The sequence below is a fragment of the Penicillium samsonianum genome (assembly GCF_028829775.1).
Source record: "Penicillium samsonianum strain IBT 33392 chromosome Unknown utg000002l_segment0_segment0, whole genome shotgun sequence".
NCBI lineage: Eukaryota > Fungi > Ascomycota > Eurotiomycetes > Eurotiales > Aspergillaceae > Penicillium > Penicillium samsonianum.
This window is the reverse complement of record NW_026643260.1, coordinates 189,018-207,842: the sequence shown is the minus strand read 5'-3', so window position 1 is coordinate 207,842 and position 18,825 is coordinate 189,018. Positions and strand designations below refer to the sequence as shown.

The 18,825-nt window shown below is 46.4% G+C and overlaps 7 protein-coding genes across 7 annotated transcripts; 3 read left to right on the top strand and 4 right to left on the bottom strand.

Annotated features, from left to right (window-relative positions):
- Positions 1–1,393: 1,393 nt before the first annotated feature.
- On the bottom strand, positions 1,394–1,951 carry N7471_001935 (Hsp20/alpha crystallin family protein; the record flags this gene model as incomplete). The annotated part of the gene is made up of 1 exon (XM_057274655.1): positions 1,394–1,951. One exon carries the CDS (start codon positions 1,949–1,951, stop codon positions 1,394–1,396), a length of 558 nt encoding a protein of 185 aa, XP_057139293.1.
- Positions 1,952–2,467: 516 nt separating this feature from the next.
- Positions 2,468–3,281, top strand: N7471_001934 (MFS transporter; the record flags this gene model as incomplete). The annotated part of the gene is made up of 3 exons (XM_057274654.1): positions 2,468–2,702; positions 2,766–2,873; positions 2,908–3,281. 3 exons carry the CDS (start codon positions 2,468–2,470, stop codon positions 3,279–3,281), a joined length of 717 nt encoding a protein of 238 aa, XP_057139292.1.
- Positions 3,282–7,401: 4,120 nt separating this feature from the next.
- Positions 7,402–8,890, top strand: N7471_001933 (NAD(P)/FAD-dependent oxidoreductase; the record flags this gene model as incomplete). The annotated part of the gene is made up of 6 exons (XM_057274653.1): positions 7,402–7,455; positions 7,510–7,554; positions 7,606–7,653; positions 7,720–8,613; positions 8,678–8,751; positions 8,809–8,890. 6 exons carry the CDS (start codon positions 7,402–7,404, stop codon positions 8,888–8,890), a joined length of 1,197 nt encoding a protein of 398 aa, XP_057139291.1.
- A 470-nt stretch (positions 8,891–9,360) lies between these two features.
- Positions 9,361–10,164, top strand: N7471_001932 (uncharacterized protein; the record flags this gene model as incomplete). Its single annotated transcript, XM_057274652.1, has 1 exon — positions 9,361–10,164. The coding sequence occupies one exon, from the start codon at positions 9,361–9,363 to the stop codon at positions 10,162–10,164; it is 804 nt and encodes a 267-aa protein (XP_057139290.1).
- A 305-nt stretch (positions 10,165–10,469) lies between these two features.
- Positions 10,470–11,822, bottom strand: N7471_001931 (NAD(P)/FAD-dependent oxidoreductase; the record flags this gene model as incomplete). The annotated part of the gene is made up of 1 exon (XM_057274651.1): positions 10,470–11,822. The coding sequence occupies one exon, from the start codon at positions 11,820–11,822 to the stop codon at positions 10,470–10,472; it is 1,353 nt and encodes a 450-aa protein (XP_057139289.1).
- Positions 11,823–12,285: 463 nt separating this feature from the next.
- Positions 12,286–13,281, bottom strand: N7471_001930 (ankyrin repeat domain-containing protein; the record flags this gene model as incomplete). Its single annotated transcript, XM_057274650.1, has 1 exon — positions 12,286–13,281. One exon carries the CDS (start codon positions 13,279–13,281, stop codon positions 12,286–12,288), a length of 996 nt encoding a protein of 331 aa, XP_057139288.1.
- Positions 13,282–13,735: 454 nt separating this feature from the next.
- N7471_001929 (uncharacterized protein) lies at positions 13,736–16,210 on the bottom strand (the record flags this gene model as incomplete). Its single annotated transcript, XM_057274649.1, has 3 exons — positions 13,736–15,860; positions 15,908–16,058; positions 16,120–16,210. The coding sequence occupies 3 exons, from the start codon at positions 16,208–16,210 to the stop codon at positions 13,736–13,738; spliced, it is 2,367 nt and encodes a 788-aa protein (XP_057139287.1).
- Positions 16,211–18,825: the final 2,615 nt, after the last annotated feature.

Sequence of the window (18,825 nt, the reverse complement as noted above, 5' to 3'; positions counted from 1 at the left end):
GATCTATCTACGAAGATCACATCACTCTGCTCACCTTCCACCTTTTTTTTTATCTCTGTTGAAACCCTGCGATACTCGGCGAGCTTTTGTAGTGATGATTCCCCTTTTCCCTTCTTTTCCTTTTGGCGCTGTTAGTGGAGGTTCACTGATGAAGTTGTAACATCTACCAGCGGCATCTCCACCAAAGATATCTGGCATATTGGACAGTTATTACGACGCAAGTACCATTCTTCAATACACGTATCGTGATATATATGATGGCAAGGAAGTGGGTGGACGAGTTGTGATTCTAACACCGGGTACAGACAAATGGCGCTACTTATTAGCCGAAGCTCAATTTTCCGACGAGAAGAGATACTTACCAGATGGGCAAGCGATCAAGCGTCGTCGGGATATTTTGTTTTGTCTGGGTGGATGTCCACCTGTCCAAGGTGAAAGGTTCCCTAGGTAGGGCCTGCTCAAGATCAGGGGAATTGTGCGCCCTGTCTTCGAAACTAGAATCTTGAGTGTCCGAGTCCGCAGCTTCGCTATTCCATATTCGAGTGTACGGTAGTTGTGACGTATAAAAAAACCTCATGTCTTGTTAATCGCTATTTAAACAGGAAAAAGGAAGAGATAGAATCAATCAATAAGTATTAGCACTTACGCGCAGTGTATAGCTGCGTATAGGAGGAATCCAAGATATATGACTAGAAGAAGGTCTGTTCCTAGTTCATGGGCCATTTGGACAATATTGTAGGGAAGGAATTTTCCATGATCGATCGTTCGGCCGGTGAAGAAAGAACACCGAGCAGGATCTACGGCATATATTGGGTATTTGGGTAGACATTTCCGGCACTACCTTTCAGAGTATATGAAGCAGCCAACTAAATCAATGATATCTCACGGAATGATCAGCTGACTCGTCATAGGACTTTTGTCTATTTTGTTAGGTTAAAACCGTAGGTAACGGCGGGGTACCACTACGAAAGTTTATGGACGTGAACCACCATTCTCTCCATAGACGATCGTTGAACAGTACGACCGGCCCTGAATTTGGTATCAGCTCCGAATATGATTGGCTACAGCAACTTCCGAGAACCCAATCAATCAATCCTTTAGACCGCGGGGCGATTAATAAGATTGCAGCCTTTGCCAGTGGGCCTTGTGGCTAGAATATTGTGGTTTTATTCCGAGCTTAGATTATTGGGTTCTCCAAAGCCATAGTTTAAATTCAGATTACGAACATGCCGTCCCGTTTGACCTAAGATTACACATGTTCATTACAGTAGCTCTTCTAAACGAAGAACATTTCTTTTGTCCAGGGTCACATAGCATTGGTCGGTTCGCTCTTAAACCACCCTAAGTACACACATTTTGCTCGCATATTCAAATATGCTCGACCCAGGCAATGTCAAGTATCGACATCGACCTTCTTGGTATTTGCTGCTGAACCAGATTTAGTTACGGTTATAGAAAGAATGCCATCCTTCAACTGGGTGTGGGTATTCTCTCGGTCGATAGCGGATGGGAAATTGAAGGTTCGTCTAAATTCTCCTACGGACCGCTCGGACACCCACCACGACCCTTCACTAGAACGAAACTCGCGCGAACTATGACCTTTGATATTGACACGATGTGAATCTTCAAATTCCACATCGATATCACTAGACTGAACACCAGGAACTTTACCCTCAAGGTGGTAGGCATCCTCTGTTTCGCGGATGTCAAAGGATGGAGAGTATGTCCAAACTCGGGGTCCAGAATGACTTGTCATTAAGCGGTCATAGTCATCCAAAGGTCGACCGACTGTAGAGCGAGATCTTCCCTGTAGAGAGGGAACCCTCGACATATTTCTCCATTTGTAGGCCCAAGCAACAGCATCAACTGGCTTTCGCCGGACGAACTGTGTGGAACTGGTAGTAGGCAAACAGAAACGCGGGACGTACTTGACGGCTCTCGACGGCATCATCATGCTAAACTCAAGGTTTGTTTAAACTGTAAAATGCGCAACAAATCTATTATTCTTATATACCCTGCCAGTTGTTTGTAGGTCAGTGTAACATCGAGCGAAAACGCTCGGATACATTGAGCTTGTGGCGATTTTGACAGTTTGGGCCAGTATCAGATGACATGGATGGGGATCAAAGAAGTCCGCTCATATGATCCTTGTAACATAACGAATGACGTGTACACTTGCGGAATGCCATGTCAAACTGATTGGTCGTTGCAAATTAAATTGTTTGCGTTGATAGATTGACGATCTTTTATGTTAGGCTGTTGCTAAGTTGATACTACTACCCAATAGGCTGGGTAAAGATTCAGTTTGGGCTACAACGTAGTGGCCAAAGTAACTTGTTGAGGCATATGGAGGCCACCACCAAAACATTGCAATCATAATTTCAACTTCAACTTCAGCCTATTTCACCGCGCCCTTGAAGCAATAGGTCAAGGTTCTTAAACACCTTTCAAGTAACAAATACGGAAAATGTCGTTGGCTCAGCATGTTACCCAAGCAGAAGGCTTCGACTACGATGGCTGTGCCAGGCCGAATCCGTATGCGACCAACGACGGCGTACGTGAAAGCGCAACGCCTGGCTACTTCTATCCGTCTGCAATTAATAAGTATCAAGAGCGACATTTCATGCATTTCGCACCAGCCGATTCAACTTCCAAGGAATTTCATATTGCTGCGTATAAAGTACCCGTTGTGAAACGATGCGGTATGTTTTGCAGGAATATACCATTCCGTATGGCAGGACTAATCTAATATTTTGGTGGTCTAGCTCAGGTGGCAACTGGAGTTGTAGCGTGCTGGCTATCCGCCGGCATCGTGTTCGGCTTTGCTGCATTAAAGCCGGTCTTAATCGCCGAAGGAATATACAGCGATCTCTGTGAGTCAGACTACGTCATCGGTATCAGCAATAGTAAAAAAAACCCACGGAATATCCTGCGCCGAGCAAGGTCTACGCTTAGCCCTTTTCTTCGTCGTCGCCTCTGTGACCGCAAATGTGTCGTCGCTCTTGGCTGGCTGGGCTCTTGATCGGTACGGCCGACGGACCTGCTGGGTTGTGGCTTGCTTGTCTCTGATAGTGGGCTGTATGTTGATGAGCGGCTCATTTTCATTTCCCGGATTAGATGAATATTTCGCTGGTAATATACTTCTGGCGTTAGGGGGCACCTTTGTCTTTGTCCCCACTTTCCAGCTTGCGCATGCCTTCCCAAAGCAGCCGGGCATCATTGTTGCTACGGTCACAGGCGCTTTCGATGCATCTGCTGCTATATTTCTTCTCACAGCTTAATTTACGATGCCACCGAGGGGAATATTTCTATCAAAACGTTTTTCCTAAGTTATATAATTGTCCCAGGTCTTATCCTTGTCGCTGAGTTTATCTACATGCCACCGCACTCCTATCATACTATCGCCGAGCTAGAGCGGAAGATTAACAAAGCTATGGACAATAGCTGCGATATCCACGAATCCGACGAAAATATACAGGTCGCTGATAAACGGTCAAGGGTACGTAGCGCCCGCGCAGATCACCGCATGGCCACCTTAAATGAAATCGAAAATATTGCGGGTGATGCCGACCAAAGGGAAGGACGAATGAAAATGCACCAGGAACGACAGAGGAATAGTGGTGTATGGGGCATTTTACACGGTGCCTCTACCAGTAAACAAATGCTCAGTTTCTGTTTCATTCTCATTTTGTTGTTAACTGCCCTTCAAATGTTGCGTATGAATTACTTCATCGCCACTATACGTGCACAGTATTTATCTCATAACCGCCATTTGAGTTGAGTGAAGATTTGCTTGTCTCATTGGATTCGATTTCAGATAGTCCCGCACTTTGACTTGGGCCCAATTGTGGTCGCTGCTGGGTGGAGCTCCTCGGTTTAAAAAATGATTATATCTTTCCCTTTATGCTAAACGGCTTTAATAACATCGATGGTCGTTAGCATATCCGAGTCAGCCCATTGCCACTTTACCAAGAGGGCAGTGTTTTGTGAGAATAAAAGCCTATATAGAACACCCAGTCCCAAACAGAGCTTAAGTATAAGCGGATTCTAGATATGAAAGGTTCTTTGAGCCTCTCCCCTCCACGCCAAAGGTCGCACTACCCATTCGAGCTTTCGAGGCATTAGATCCACCCTTCCTACTGCTAGTAAACCAAATTTCGAACATAGATGATCACCATGTTCTATGCCCAAATCGAGCGCGTATTCAATTGGACCGTTGTCCTTTACTCATAAATTAGTTTAATCTCGAATCGCAGAAGTAGAGATATTGAAAAGAGAGCTATACCTTTATATATTGATCAAGCATCCCTGCAATCTCTTCCCAAGTCTTCCCCGAAGACTCACAGTCGAAACCATGTTGAAATAGTACACAGAGGAACTATACAGCATGTAAAAGAAGGAGTATCTCTTGCAAAGTGGATATTTTCAAGTATCAAAAAAATGAATTGTAAAACTGTCTAATCGCTTCATACATAGAAAGAAGCCCATATTTATAGGCTTCTCCTTCTCCCCCTTGGAATCCTTTAATTGATCGATTTGTGATAGAAACAGAGTGGTGGAATCAAAAGGAAAGAACTGAATGAGCGGTGATAGCACTGAATACAGCCTGAATTGTCGCTTCGTCATTCGCCCCGCTTTCGAGACTTTTGGGCCCATCCCTCCGGTGATATTATTTCCAAAGAGCCCCGGCGTTAACAGGCTATGTGCGAAGGGAATATCCTTTTATCTTGTGCAGGTACATCTAATTCCAGTTGTTAACTCTTCGTATTTCTGCCTGGGCGGCATTAATCCGCCTGAAACATGATTGTGCTTACCACTTAGTTCGATAATTGAATGGTTCATAGAATCATTGAGACAGTTGTCGTTTCATGACCCGGAGTTTATCAAATAAATTCTCATAAGCCTTGAGAGAACATTTATCCTCCGTCGATACGTTCGTTCTCAATGGGAGATCTTGACCGGGTTGGCACCATTCCGTGGCACTCGAGGGAGATTCTATTCGGGAAATTGATCTGCCTCGAAGCCTTTGTTCCATGACAATAGTGGATAAAGCTGAAGCGAAAGATATAGGGGATCCGTTGGCAGCAGTTGGCATTGGCGTAGGGGGAGGTTGGTCCATCAAGAGGTAACTGCAGGTACCTGGGCAAAAAGAGCCTTCCGATGGATATTTGCCCAAGGTCACACATGGCTCATATTTGCAGGGCATTTTGCGAGACTATCGAAATTGACAATTCTTACTGGGATTGAAATACGGAATATAAAATGTTTGCCTATCCTTCATTGATATACTCTTTATGGTTCTAGTAGACCACGGATCTAGCTAGTAATATGAAAAAGTAACCCATGTAATCGATTATCAGGTAGCAAATAGCAAGGATAAAAATGTCTCGAGTGTGCTGTTCAATCCCTGACAGCGATAGACCACAATGATATTTTAAAGTTTAAATACCACAATCATGCTATTGGCTGGAAATAAGTGCCACTCGGTTCCAACCATTTAGAGGTGGTCAAAATGCAACCTCAACCCGTGGATGAGCACCTTGCTACGAAGACGTATAGGGGCCAGGGTTCAAAACCCCCTTTTAGGGGGATTTTATGCCTGAATGCCTTTATTTAGAACGGCAGAAAAGTTAAAATACCTGAATTACTATTACATACGCCTTAGTAATCAAAGTACCCTGATTCTGCTGGCGTTTACAAGTCCAAAAAATGAAGCTTTTGTACACCATACAAATGCGGGCATCTCCATATTTCTAGAGGTTGCAAGTCCAAAAAATGAAGCTTTTCTATTCATTTATGCTATACAAATCCCCCTATTCCCTAACCCCAGACTCGGCGGTAGATGTGTACCTCGAGGCAGACAAGCGTAAAGCAGGGACCGGAGCAGAAGAAGTGACGGCGCATGAAGGAGAGAAGAGGAGAAAGATCAGAAATACGCCGGGGGGAGGGGGTGGGGGGTCGAATTAGCAATCCCCATGTTTTGGACTTCCAAACCGCCCAGAAATATGGAGATACCTAAATTTGTATGGAGGTCAAAAGCTTCATCTAGGCAGGTTGATGTATTAACAATTTACAGTACACTGTATTAGGGCGGTGTATAAAGCGGTACTAAATTAAGGCATTCAGGCATAAATTCCCCTCAAAAAGGGGTTTTGAACCCTGGCCCCTATACGTCTTCGTAACCTTGCTTACCTATACACTTGAGTTTCGAACTTCAACTTTTAGCTTTAAAATTGATCGAGACCACAAGCACACGCCACATCGTGTTGGATGAGTGGTCGGCAAAACCGGCGCGTCGACATGGTTAGCATCATTGATTTTCCCGTACTCGCCATTGGTCTACGTAGTATCGAACTCCTACCATAACCACAGGCAAAACCTGGCTAATATCTAAATGGTAGCGTGTTTCGGGTGACCAGTGTCAAGATTGTAGGACTCCAAGGTATTCAAACAGAAATGAGGGGCTCACAAAGAAGACAGTTAGCCTCATATTCGTTTATTTTTACACCTCCCTGTTATAAATGATATCCTAACTTATAAATCAAATCTCGGGAGGCACTAGGATCATCAAATTACTTGAAAACCTCAACCTTAGTGTTACGCACTGCAAACTGGCTACAGTCAGATCAGAGGGGTCCCAGGTTATACTTGCCTTATGTTTCTCTGGTTTCCAACGTCAACGATCTGATCTCTCAACCGTACTTTTGCCTACAGGCCTCACTTCAGGATGGGTCCTTTCGAGGTATCGAGCAACGGCTCCAGGTAGAGCGCCGAATAGATCTATATCGAGGTATTGGTCTATTCGTGAGTATTGTCAAGTTATAATCAAGTAATAAATCTCATAATAATCCAAAAGGTAAACACAAGTAACAATGTATTATTGGAGACGAAAAGCTAAACTAGATATCTAATTGGGCGTCCTTATATGTCCCTGAGTTCTTCCTGTGTAGATGGGTAGATAGTAGAGTAGTAGAATTGCCTTGGCAGATTCTACCGTTCGACCACATACGGCTCTATTGCTTGCATGATCCCGTAGTGTGGTTGCCCCAGAGTGGCAGTTCGTGGTGCAGTAGTTTTCCAATACAGACGGTAACATATGTAGATGTATTTTAGCATTTTGATGAATTTCTCCCTTGGGCACCGGCAGTCATTATCCGAGATCGGCTTTAACTTGCACCTCAATGTACATATTTGACGTGTTTCAGATCGGATGCCGGGACTTGAAGGTGGCGTTCTGTTTTCAACGGATATAAACTACTCCGGTGGCTCGGGATTAGCCGAATGGGGAAATTGCCCTCGGAGTTTGATCTGATAATCTGATCAGATTATAAAAAGGGCCAGGACTATTTATAAAGGTTCTTCTGGGTAACCTGGACTTCCCCTCAAACTTCATCTTCCAAAATGGCAACCTCACTACGGAATATTATCGTTGTTGGCGGCTCGTTCGTCGGACGAGTGAGTTCATTCTGCTGCCCAAGATAGAGAGTGTAACCACTAATGTCAATATAGACCACAGCTCAGGAGCTCGCACGCATCGTGCCTTCAACACACCGAGTAAGCTAACATTGAAGTCAACCTTGAAGGCGAAGCTAATGTTTTGTTCAGGTCCTCTTGACTGAGCCTCATAGCCACTTCCACCATCTTTTCACCTTTGTAAGTTGACTTCGATACCAGTGGACGTTCATTCCAGTAAACCTCCAAATCTAACATGGCCCATAGCCTCGGTTCGCAATTGTTCCGGGACAGGAACACAAAGCGTTTATTCCGTACAGTGGGATCTTCAATGTGTCGCCCAATCCCTCCTCCCATGGCGTAGTCCAGGCTCGCGTTTTGTCGGTCAAGCCCACCCATGTTGAGTTGGATCGTGAATGGCAGGGCTCGAAAGAGGTTCCGTTCGACTACGTCGTCATTGCTACTGGCACCCGTCTCTCCAAGCCTGCGGCTATGGACGATGATGACAAGGCATCGTCAGTCGAGTATCTGCAAAAGCATCAAGCTGGAGTTAAGAGATCCCAGTCAATTTTGATTGTTGGTGGTGGTGCTGTCGGTGTTCAAATGGCGACCGATCTGAAAGAATATTATCCAGAGAAGGAGGTTACCATGGTTCAATCCAGGCCGCGGGTGATGCCGAACTTCCACTCCGGACTCCATGACCTTATTAAGAGACGATTTGATCAGCTGGATATCCGACTCATCACTGGTTCTCGAGTTACTCTCCCACCGAGTGGATTCCCCAACGATGGCAGCAGCTTCGATGTTCAGCTCACAAATGGTACAACCGAGTCCACGCAATTCGTCATCTTAGCCACCGGACAAACCCCAAATAACCAACTGGTGGCTGACTTGAAGTCTCCTCGTCCGGACGGTGGGTCAGTCGTCAATCCGGATAATGGATTTATTCGCGTTAGACCTACTATGCAGTTCTTGGATGAGCAATACTCGAACCTATTTGCTGTGGGTGATATTGCAGACACCGGTGCGCAAAAGGCCGCTCGGCCAGGCTCGGCACAGGCAGCGGTTGTTGCGAAAAATATCCAGGCTTTGATCGAAGGCCGTGCTGCTGAGGATACGTTTGTCAAGGGACCTGGGGCCATTCATTTGACACTCGGCATGGTAAGTCAATCAAGCCTTTACGGAGACTGACCCGGATTTGACTGGGCTAATTGTTCTTTTTCAGAAACACAATGTGATTTTCCGCAATCCCAATACCGCAGAGGGTCAGACAGAGCCTTGGATCAACCCGAAGGATGAGTGAGTTCCTTAGTTCTTTTCTCGCATCACCCCAGCAGAAGCTAACATCTTTACCAGTGGCCGAGAGGATATGAATGTGGAAGCTATGTGGGAGAGGCTGGGTATCTCTGTTGAGAATCCTCGTCAATACCACCTGTAGCCCTTTCAAGCATGAGAAAGATAAAATTAAAACAGAGTGCCATGATCTTCAGTCAATTTAAATTTACTTATATGACACCGGAAACTCGGGTCATCTTCACCTAGTCCGTAGCATGACATAATTATAAAAAATGAAGGTTATCAGCCAGATCAGATCATTAATAATCTTCACTGTCGATACCTAGGTAGTTGTTGATTTTCGAACTGGATATTGTTGTTGGGGCCTTATCTATCAGGCCAAGAGATATCCCGGGTGCTGGCTTTTCGAAAACCACATCCCCTTTTCTTCCTTTTCTTCCTTTTGTAAAAACTCATTTAAACGAGCACCATGCTATTGAAGAATCACATGTGAATATGTGCGAAAAAGGTACCACAAATAAACCGAGGACAGCCCCAACTGGACCATATGGAACTGCTTTTGGACAGAGACCAAATCGCGGTGACAACCAAAGATCTGAAGGATCACCCCGTATGGATCTCATTCGAACTTACAACTTGGCGTCTGTTCTGGCTCCTGGTGAGCTTCTCATCGATGCGATGTGTGATACCGATGTGAACTTGTGTTTACCAGTGGTTGCTTGCGATCTCAGGCCGAGCGCGGACATGGAGATCCTACGCAAAACTCTACCACCATTGGATACATCGCCAACAGGGCCCTTCCATATCTGTCACATACCAAACGAAATGGTTGAAAATGGCATCACTATCACAGGAACCACCGTCTATGTGACCACAGGGCCCTCTGGTACCAAAGACCATGAAAATGCGACCAGTACTCTCTATTCGCTTACCTCGGGACTTAGAACTTCCATCAAAACACTTTGGAGCATCCCCTATGATGCCGGGCATGTGAAGAAGCCTGGTACATTTGCGCGTAGCTCAGGTGCAACCCCGGCATTGCTAGGAGGTCGGTATGTGGCTATCACGGACAATGCAAACAGCTGGGACAGCCTAGTCGTTTATCATCAGAAAGCGCAGAATGGTTCTTCGCAGACTATTTGCAGTGTCCCGTTATTTGAATCGGGGCTAAGCAATGTCGACACCGCACCTCTAACTCACCGCGATGGCAATACCTATGGTGTGACGCTTTGCAACGATTTCAATGCACTAACCCTATACTATGTGGACCCGGGCTTGGATGGGAAATTCAATAACCTAACGCCTCTTGGTGTGATCCGCGTTGATATCGCTGCCGATGGCAGTTCCTGCAAAGTTGCCTGGGAGAATGACCTGAGGGTCCAGTCTGTTCCGCTTCTTCACACCAGAATGGCCTAATTTATGGTTATACGCAATCCGTGGCCGCATCTCTGAAAGGTCTCTATGAATGGTATGATGTCGCATTTGATTGGCAAACAGGCAAAGAGGTCCGGAGAATGCGAGCTGGCGCAGGGGGACTTACAATGATGACTATCAACCTGGGGCTCTTGGACCAGATGGAAGTTTCTATCGAAGCGTGATTGGGGGCTTGGTTAGGTTCAAAGATCGTGTATGAGTGTTGAATACTGTCTTTCCAAAACTGCTGATCGTGCTGTTCTTTCTTTTCTAGCAATATGTGAAAGAATAAATACAAATCCAGCCATTTACAGACTTGGCTTTGCCGAGAGGGATTGCTTCAGCTTCTTCATCCGCTCTTCCGTGACAAGAAATGAGGTAGGACATTCCTGAGAAACATCTTCTCCAACAATCATACGAGCCACCATCTCCGCCATCCTGAAAGCTTTGATCATACCAATACCTTGATACCCACCACATACCCATTGGTGCCCTCTGTTGCTGAAAGGAAGTCTGCCAGCAAAGGCCGAACCATCCTGTGTATATCCGAGGATACCACTCCACGCATGGCTGACTTCTGATGCCGAGTGACCGTGGCTATACATCTCAGCCATCACGCCTCGAAGATGAATCTGAGGGCAGACATCCGTCTCACTATCATCGCCTGTCGCCCGCCGACCTGTGCTAGCCCGGCCTACCACGATACCTCCCGAGGGTCTCTGGATCAGATAATCCCAGTCCTTGCTCGAGTATCGATGCCAAAATGAGTTTTCCAGGTTTCTGTGTGGTGAATGCACTGTTTGATGAATTACATTGCCTCTCACGGGAGAAATGTACGGTCGCAGCTCGGGTAGGAGATGACCCAGCCAGGCATTTGTTGCGTGGACGACATGTCTTGCCCTGACATTCCCTCGATCAGTATGCACGACAGCGAATTCATCGTCTTTCCTGTCGGTGATCGAGACAACTTTTGTGTTGGACTGCACACGAAGACCGTTTTCCGTGATAAGCCTGCTCAAAAGACCCGTTACCATTCTGTACGGCCACATGGATGCTGCAGGGGTACCGATTGCACCAATGCTTCGATCGGAACAGTTCAGCTGGCCAAGTTTGGCTTTGTCTGTGTACACTGTGTATTGGGAAGCAAGCTCTGGTGCATATCTTTGCATATCGCTGATAGCTGCAATGGCGTCTGCAAAGTTGGACTTGTCATAGTACACGTCGATTCCTTCGATCAGGTTCAGCTCACAGTTGAGCTCGCTCTCCCGAATTGTCGCTGTCATATGCTCCAAGTGACTGTGCTCGAAGTTGGTTAGACAGATTGCCTCTTTGACGCCATATTTTGCTTTCCTGTCAAGCCAATAGTTATAGCTCATTGTCTTGATATGTCCGCCATTTCGACCGGTCGCACCTGAGCAGAGATCGCGAGCATCGAGCAGAACTATCTTCAGTTTGGCACTCTTTTGGTATAGTGTTCGGGCGAGGTTCATCCCAGACATCCCAGAGCCAATGATCACAACATCTGCATTATTGATCCAAGGAGATTGGGTGCGAGCAATAGGTGCAGATTGGGAGAGCCAGAACGATTTGGTCGAGTTGGAGACTGGAATACCTGGATCAACCAGGCCCGGTTCATAGATTCCATCTGGGGATCCGGACATATTGAATTGACGACAAGAGAAAGAGAGTATTGTTGATTAAAAGTGTGAGCACGATGTTACTATCTAACCTGCTTCAACCGTAATATCGGGGTACCCATCAAAATATAAGAAGTTGGAGAGACGCCACATGGAATCTCCAAGGGCTAATATAACCTATTTGGGCTATTATTTCCCAATTAGGCAGTTCAAATGAGTAGGGGTTTGAGGGGATTTCAGTCTATGCGGAGTCATGTCCTATTCCTATCAGGGATGAGAAATGCCTTGTTTTTTTCCTTCCAATTCCTCGATACTTCATAGCTCGACTGAGATCATGTCCATATCTGGCATTAGCAAAGTACATCATGGCCCTATGTTCGGTGCCTATGAAAGACTAAAAAGGATTATACTGAACATTCTTAGACATCCAATGTAATAGACATTTCCATCAATCCAATAATAGTCACTTTGATGGGCAACATCAAAATTATATCTTCACAAACAATCCAAAGCGTTTGGTCATCTGGTGATGCCTGATGTTCAGGCCACCCGTGGACCCGACGGCGGGTGGGGTGACTAATCCAAATCGAGGCAGACTGACCGACACGTTCGCCCCATTCGCCAAGAGTGACCTAACAGCCCATTCATTGCCATCCTGCGCAGCAAGGTGTAGTGGTGTCAAGTGCCGAAAACGTTCAGATACAGTCACATTTGCACCCTTCGCCAGAAGTAGATTAAGAATGGACTCGCTGCTAGGACTTTTGACACCGAATACATAAAATATCGCTGTTTTCCCATCGGATGAAGTTGCCTCTAAGTCTACTCCCTTCTCTAGGAGCAGCTTCACAACCGCTTCATTTCCAGACAGAACTGCGTAATGGAGTGCTGTTTCTCGGCTGATCGTTAATGCTGCCACATCAGCTCCCCTCTCCAGAAGCAGTCTCGTAACACTTTCCTGGCCACCACGGGCCGCATAGTGTAGAGCGGTCTCTTGGAATGAATTAGTGACAGCGATATCTGCCCCCATTCCCAGGAGTACATGGACGGCTGTTTCGTGGCCATTCCCTGCAGCGAGTTGCAGTGCGCTACATGTCGGTCTCCGTCCCATATCTATCGCAGACGATAGATCCGCACCTGCGTCCACCAAAAGCTCGATGATGCAATGCGTTCCGGCCTCTGCGGTGAGACATAGTGCTTTGCTTTTCGCTTCAAGCGGAATTGGCGCATCCCTGGTTTTGCTTAGGAGCTTACGGATTACAGGTGCTTGATTCCTTTTCGCGGCCCATCCGAGGACGGAGTTTTCGTCGGCGCAGATATGGCTGCGCGCACGTTGATAAAGATGGGAATCGAGGATGCTAGCATATCTCCGTGCCGTGCGTAGAAATGAGCCGATGTCTCGGGTGTCCAGAATGTCCGCTATCATGAGGAGGATCTCGATTGGAAGGTCGAGTAGTGGACTTGGCCGCACCTGACTGATGGGCATATTGAATTCGAGGACTACTCTGAATAACCTCTTGCGTTATTTCACGAGTTTAACCTTGTCAGGTAATGTACAGGATGGATCGAAATCAGTTTCACCACTTTGCTCTCATAAGATCTTTCTCGAACCCTAATCCGAAACTGCTAATCTATTTCTGGCTTGGCCCAGTTTCAAGTATTGAATCGTATTGAAATGTATTATCACGTGCCATACTGCTCTATAAATTACTTGTAATGCTCCTGCTAAAAATACCTGCATCTCGCAGGCCCTTAGCTCGCTCGCTGACGACGTTACTTCTGCCTTTCCACAATCTCTTGGCAGCCTAAAATCGGAAGGTCAATTCCATTTCGAGTAGCGAGCACTAATTCAATCTATTATGGGAAGGATTGTTTTGAAAAATTAACGTATAAAGCAAAAATGGCTGGGTAAACATCTGATATTCAAGTATATAGCTTATCTATGCATTCATATTCAAGCGCTCCACTTCCCATTCTAACAATGTTTCAGAATTAGATAAAGTAGTGGGATGGTTTGGGCCGACTGTTTGCTTTTGCTTGGTTAAGCAATCTCGTAGTAAATTTATGGCTTCGGCATCGTGAGCTGAAGATTTCCAGGTGAAAGCGAGATTAGCCATACTTTCCAGCGTATCTGGATGGTCCTCGCCGAGCTTCATCTTGCGAGTCTCCATCACCCGCACCTCGAGCTGCTCGGCCTCCTTCCACCGGCCCTGCTTCCTATATGTCGACGCCAGGTTAGCCTTACTGGTCAGCGTGGAGGGATGGTCCTCGCCGAGCTTTATCTTGCGAGTCTCTATCACCTGCACCTCGAGCTGCTCGGCCTTCTCCCACCGGCCCTGCTCCGTATACCTCGACGCTAGGTTGGCCTTACTGGTCAGCGTGTCGGGATGGTCCTTGCCGAGCTTCATCTTGCTCGTCTCCATCACCTGCACAAAGAGCTGCTCGGCCTCCTCCCACCGGCCCTGCTTCCTATATGTCATCGCCAGGTTGGCCATCCTAGTCAGCGTGTCGGGATGGTCCTTGCCGAGCTTCATCTTGCTCGTCTCCATCACCTGCACAAAGAGCTGCTCGGCCACCTCCCACCGGCCCTGCTTCCTATATGTCGACGCCAGGTTGGCCTTACTGCTCAGCGTGGAGGGATGGTCCTCGCCGAGCTTCATCTTGCGAGTCTCCATCACCTGCACAAAGAGCTGCTCGGCCACCTCCCACCGGCCCTGCTTCCTATATGTCGACGCCAACATGCTTGTGCTATCAATGGTTTCTTCGTGTTCATCTTCTAACAAAATCATTCTTTGATTTCTTGATTGAAATGCCATTTCTCTTGCATCCGCGATATTACCAACCTGCAACGCATACCATGCACCTCTATAAAGCAATATAGCCCATTTTCGTATACCCTCAGGCGATGCTGGCTGTTGTGACATTGCGGATTTGACATGAGGAAAGAGCGGTCTGCATCTCTCCCAATTTTCGTATTCACCAGTAGGAAACTCGTCGCATAGGGTGCTAATGAATTCACCCTTCCATTGGTCTATTTGTCCATGAGATTTCAACCACGCGCGCATAGTCAGTTGCACCAGCCGGTGCATCGTAAAAAGTGTACTGTTTTCAATGACAGATATAAATGAATAGTCCCTAAGCGTTGCGACGTCATCTTCAAAATCGGGACCGGAATCGGATTCAGATGTCTCCCCGTCGCTGGAGTCAGTTGGAAGTTCTGAACTTGATATGTAGTTGGCCTTAGGCTGATGCCGGATAAGGTTCTCTGGTATTCCTTGCCGATCGAAAAAGCTCATGAGAGAAAGCAACCGCGCTGCTGACGGCTTTGTTTGGCGCATATAATCAAATGATATTTGCCACGTCACCAGAATTGAATTCTTTGCTTCCCAGTCCCGGTAGAGGTGGCCCGCCTCTTTTTTCAGTAGTTTTGTTGCTTCACGGTCACTCCTTAGAAAATCTTTCAAGTTTTGTGATACCGAAGACCGAGGCGCCCGATTTCGAATATAGCTAGCGGCCTGTACGATCGCTAGCGGCATGAACTCTAACGTGCTCACTAATTGTCGACTCTCTTGGCTCTCTCCTAGTTGTTCAAGCTTTCTTTGGAGAAGCTCTAGAGCTTCGGACTTTTCCATGGGTTTAACCTCAATAAGGTCGTTGTGATTGACCAACTTCAACGCAACCTCTCTAGTCCGACTCGTGATAATGAGGGATCCATTTCGGCTTCTAGGAATGTATTCTAAGAGTGGTTTTCTGGAGGCGTTCGTTGAGCCACTTATCGGATCTTCTCCCTTGCCTGTCGCCGGAAACGAGCAAAGAAGCTGATCGTTATCGAGATTATCAAGGATACAAACCCAATTTCCTATCTTTTCATCCCGGAGCCAGTTTTCGACCAGTTTGAATATGTTAACTTTAGCATCTTGACGACCCGGGATTTTAACCTGGTACGCGATGTCCCGGAAACTTTGCTCAAATCGGGCTTCATTACTCGCATGGACCCAGAAAACCCATGTTGCCGGTGATTTGGATCGGACTTGGTAGGAGTATTCGATCGCAAGTTGCGACTTTCTTCGAATTGTCAGCAATAGACCACGTAAGAGCCGCAATACCCTTACCCAACACCTCCGAGGCCAATCAGCGCTATCCTCGACCCCGCGACCGAGTTTTTACGATAGATCTGATCAAACAGTGTATTGCGACGGACAAAGTCTGGGTCGCGCGTGAATGGCACAGTTGACAGAGGGCTGGGCGGGGTTTCTGGTCGCTCTAGGGGAAAGCGACAGTTAGTCAGTCGGCCTTGACCTGTTCTGTTCCATTCCTGACTTACCCGGAGGCAGATGAAACTCCGCATTGATCGAGCCACGGTTATCTCCAATCTGAAGCCCATGGTTATTGCCATGGAATGATATCGATTTCATGATCAAATAAACGTCAGTTTAGTTCATGACAAGAGCCGTTAGCTATCTGACTCTCAACTAAAGGAGATGCACCCCCTCAGGTTCACCATCAGGTGACTACGGCGCTAGGACAGGAAATTAGATTGGCGGACAGACGTCCACCCTACTTTTAGTCCTGTGTGGGGCGAGATTACCATCTTCCCAGTAATCATTTCGGCCCGAGCCAGAAAACCCAAATCAAGCGCTGCACGCGATAACCAGCCAGATTCCTCTAGATAAGAGCACACTTTGACAGTACTGTGTCAATCTACAGCAGCTTTCCCAAATGCACGGTATAAGCAACAAAAGTCTCAATCTGTTTTTTGCTATGGTCGAGCTAGCACAGGATGCTCCGGTCCTTGCAACCGCCATTATTTGAGGTCCGGGTTCAGGAATAGACTAAACATAATAGGTATAGCGTAATGCAAAATAGAGTTCGAGAAAGAATCCAAGAGAATAAACTGGTGAAACTGATTTCGATCCACACAGTAAAGCACGATGACTTGTGGTTCCAAAAAGGATTCTCCATACTCAAGAGTTCGCAGTAGATTCCTAAGTCATTCACGACTACTTGTTGGCCTGAGGATAGGGGAAACTAGATAACTAGCCCATGCAGTCAGCTTATCGCGTGCGTAATTCAACCGTGGTGGAGCCAAAGCGACTTCTAGAGGTATGAAAAAGCCTGTACATAAATTAATGAGAAGCTCTCGTGAAGGTTTGAGACGAATTCTCCGCGCTGAGCTTCAATGGCATCTTGCACGGCTTCTATTAATTATTTGGAGAATTATTATAAGCCACCAAAGTACGAGGGGGTTGGAATAGGGCCTGGAAAATATGGCATGAAATAAGCTTGGCACGGGTGAAATGAAATTATAGCTGGAGACTTGGGGGATGTCTAGGTATTAGGAAAAATGCGCGTGATTTGGGAGACTGCTGTCTACCCAATAATATTCAATAAACACCCTACTTTAAAAACACAATAAATTAATTACAATTATAATTTTTCTAAACCCCCTCATCTTTCACCACTATGGGCCTTGTACTACTCCTCGACGATGTCTTACAGACTATGTGTCTATTCTCGTTTATTCTACTGATTGTCGTGGAAAATATCGTTGATATTGATTGTGCTTTCGGTCAACTCCCAAATAACCGTTGGTTGTATGTTATTGTTCATCAACGTCATGTCTCTTCAAACAGTGTCTTTGCGCTTTGCCCGCGTTTTAATCTGCATTCCAAATATTAATTACCCAGGCCAGATCCCGCTTTTTTTTATCTCGCGAGTGAGACCCTCACATTTCTGGGATCATATTCGATCCCAGAATCCATGGCATGGTTCCTAGGCACGCTCTTGGCCGCTCACAGGAGGAACGGTCATGGTCCCAGAGGACCTATAGCTCCCGGGGTGGACTGTATAGCTCCGGGGAATGAGAGGTGATACCCTGGGAGCGTTGGTTACTACTTCTGGGAGCAATCAATAGCGTGCCTGGGAGCATGGAATCTGGATGTGACGGATCGCGGATGCTTGGGTTGTACCACTACGCCAGCTGGCCAAAAAGGCACAATGTTTGGTCAGCGACCAAACATCCAAGCTACTATATATGCTCCATCTCTGACCGTGTGAAGAGGGCTCCGTCAGAAATAGATTCCTCTGATCCTCAGCCGATAACTAGCCGTGACTGACATAAGCTAGTTAACAAGGTAGGAATCAGAATCATAGCCCATTGCGCACAGTTATGAAATATAAAATGCAGAAATTACCTATTCAGGCCGATTTATGCTCATAACTTAGATTTGACATGACCAAGAAATGGGCATTTCTTGGCGGGCATTGTCAAGGTCTATATAAAGGGTACCAGCTCGGGGGTTTGTCCAGCTCGGTGGTGAATTACGTTAGTTAAGAGCGCGAAGCCTAACTAATTAGGCTTAGTCCCCGATATTGCAAACCTTTCTCTCGAAAGTGGCTACCTCCGAATGAGGCGGGAAGTACTCAGCTACGCGCTTCTATAAGAGCTCGGAAACGTATAAGGTGTGATGATGATCTATATGAATATTATTAGCTGTATAATCAATTGTATTTTCAGATTTGAGATGAAGCAGATTTAATCCACTGATGTAAAGAGTAAGGAGAATACCAAATGATACAGAAGGAAATCGCATAAGTTATGAATGTCATGGGGCTCCCGAATATTACTCCACTTTAGAGACCCCATAAACCATGGTGGTTTCTGGAACTCGCCCCAAAACCCGCCCCAATAACGGTTTGGGGCGGTTCGATTTTGGGGTTTTGCGGTTTGGGGCGCAGTCTACACCCGTTTAACCTTCTCAATTGATAAATGTAACAGCCACCAAAACCCGTGGACTCCAGTGGCTTGCCTTCCCGCTTACTCCATAGTGTCATGGGCTAAATCGCTTGACATCAGAGTACATGGGCGGAATACTCTTGGCAAATTTATGTTGTAGAGGCCCCCAAAGAACTTTGCGGACTAATCTATATCGATGCCTAGTTCGCACGAGCCCCCTCCGGTGATTGATGCGTCCCAGCAGGGTCAAGTTTCCACTGCAATCATGCGTTTTACGGGCACTAGTACCGTGCG